General features: G+C 49.1%; 1 protein-coding gene across 1 annotated transcript in view; it reads left to right on the forward strand.

Moving 5' to 3' along the window:
- The first annotated feature begins 404 nt into the window (after window positions 1-404).
- The window catches only part of RBM41 (RNA binding motif protein 41), a 6,547-nt gene continuing 4,904 nt past the window's right edge, over window positions 405-2,047 (forward strand). The window contains 2 exon segments of the mRNA XM_009083165.1: window positions 405-589; window positions 1,312-1,504. Of these exon segments, the coding sequence (XP_009081413.1) occupies window positions 405-589; window positions 1,312-1,504 (378 nt within the window).

Consider the following 2,047-nt stretch of genomic DNA (forward strand, 5'->3'; position numbering starts at 1 on the left):
CCGATAAATGTGCCCATTCATTACTTAGCATTACCTAACAGTGTTACCTAAGCTCTAAAAGTTACATTTATATACTTTTTCTGCTTGCGGTTGCAGCTGTGAAGAAGTCTTCTTTATTCTCTCGAGAATCCTTCTTTGTTTTCCCGGATAGTTCATCCTCGGGCTTGCAACATTGCTGAGTTTTCCCGGATAGCTTGTCCTTCGGCTGCAACATTATGCTGAGGAAATAACTTCTAATGCTGAGGAACTAAGTTTCTGAGGCCTACTTCATGGTTATATGCTCAAAGCTCCCACAGACCTTTGCTCGACTCTTGCTCGCACAATGCTTTCTGGGAGCTGTGCCCCTGTTCCTTAGCCATTCTTCAACATGAAACAGCCAAAGAGGTAGAGAGGCTGTAGCGCTGATGTGGTTTGAGAAGTGTTTTTACCATTGCTTTGCTGACCACCTCTGTGCTGTGCCTGTGTGCCCCAGGGTCAACAGCAGCCTGTCCAGTGATGAGCTTCTCCTGGAAGACTTGGAGACGGAAGGAGAGAGGCAGCTGAAGAGTCTCCTTCACCACCAGCTCGATACCACTGTCTCCATCGAGCAGTAAGTCCTGATCTGGTCCAAGTGTGGTTGGGGAAAGAGACCGGCCCCTTCCTGCCCCCCCAGTTTCTCAGTGTGCCCTGGTTTAACTCCTGCCAGCAACCCAACACCACACAGCTGCTCACTCACTCCACCAGCAGAATCAGGGAGAGAAGGGGAAGGGTAAATGTTAGAAAACTCATGGGTTGAGATAAGGGCAGTTTAATAGGGAAAACAAAGCTCATGTATGCAAGCAAAACAAAACAAGGAATTAATTAGCAGAGCAAGGCAAGAAATTAATTCACTGCATCCCATGGGCGGGCAGGTGTTCAGCCATCTCCGGGGGAGCAGGGCCCCATCACATGGAATGGTTCCTTGGGAAGATTAATGCCATCACTCCAAATGTCCCTCCTTCTTCCTCCCCACTTTATATATTAAGCATGATGTCCTATGGTATGGAATATCCCCTTGGTCAGTTTGGGTCACCTGTCCCAGCTGTGTCTCCTCCCAGTCTTCCATGCACCCCCAACTGCCTTGCCAGCATGGCAGTACAAAAAGTAGAAAAGGCCTTGGCTCTGTGTAAGCTCTGCTCAGCAATAGCACAGACATCTCCATATTATCACCCTGTGTTCAGCACAAATCCAGAACATAGCCCTGTACTAGTCACTGTGAAGAAAATCCTTCCCCAGCCCAAACCAGCACACAGTGCTAAGCTGTTTGTGCTGTTGTGTTGCTTTGTGTTACAGGTGCAAGTCAAAGCGAAGATGCTTTGCCCCTGCAGCATTTTACAAGCCTTTTGGGGAGGAGGCTGCAGGGGCTTTGACCTTGTCACAGTTCCAGGCCCTGCAGGAGAGCAGCAAAGAAACTTCCTCTCTCCGAGAACTGGGGCTCTCCGACTCGGAGATTCTGCTCTGGAAGAACCGGACTTCAACCAGGAAGGTGGGCACGCTCTGCTCTGTTGTGAATGTAGTCAGGTCTCTCTAAACCTGTGGCACCTTGGCAGAAAATTCCAGCCCGTTGTAAACCCTCTGGTAAAGAATGGTGCTCCATGTATCCCTTGCCTTTAGGCCAGCATGATCCCACACTTTGGCCCATTCTCTTTGGTGAGATGGTGTGTGTTAAAAGCTGCAGTGGAGAAGAGGAGTGGGTCCTTTGGAACACAGCAGGGCATGACTATATTCATGCCTCTGCCTTGATGATTTCAAACAAGTCATTTCACCTGTTCAACTGGGCTGGAAGAGAAGGAGGAGGAAACATTTCAAAGCACCTCAACCTCCTCCTTTCAGTATCCTGATACATCCCTGGATCCCATCACTAATTTGGGATAGCTGTCTGTAGGGAGGGGTTTGTATGTTTTCTTTAGGGGCTTGCAGGTCCTTCAAGGGCTTTTGGAACAGCCATGTGAAAACAGCAGTGCAGAGCCATCAGAGCAAGTGTGTGATGGCAGTGCTGTGCTTCCCCATTTGCAGCAGGTTTCTCGCC

This window comes from Acanthisitta chloris, unplaced genomic scaffold (assembly GCF_000695815.1).
Source record: "Acanthisitta chloris isolate BGI_N310 unplaced genomic scaffold, ASM69581v1 scaffold37779, whole genome shotgun sequence".
NCBI classification, from domain to species: Eukaryota; Metazoa; Chordata; class Aves; order Passeriformes; family Acanthisittidae; genus Acanthisitta; species Acanthisitta chloris.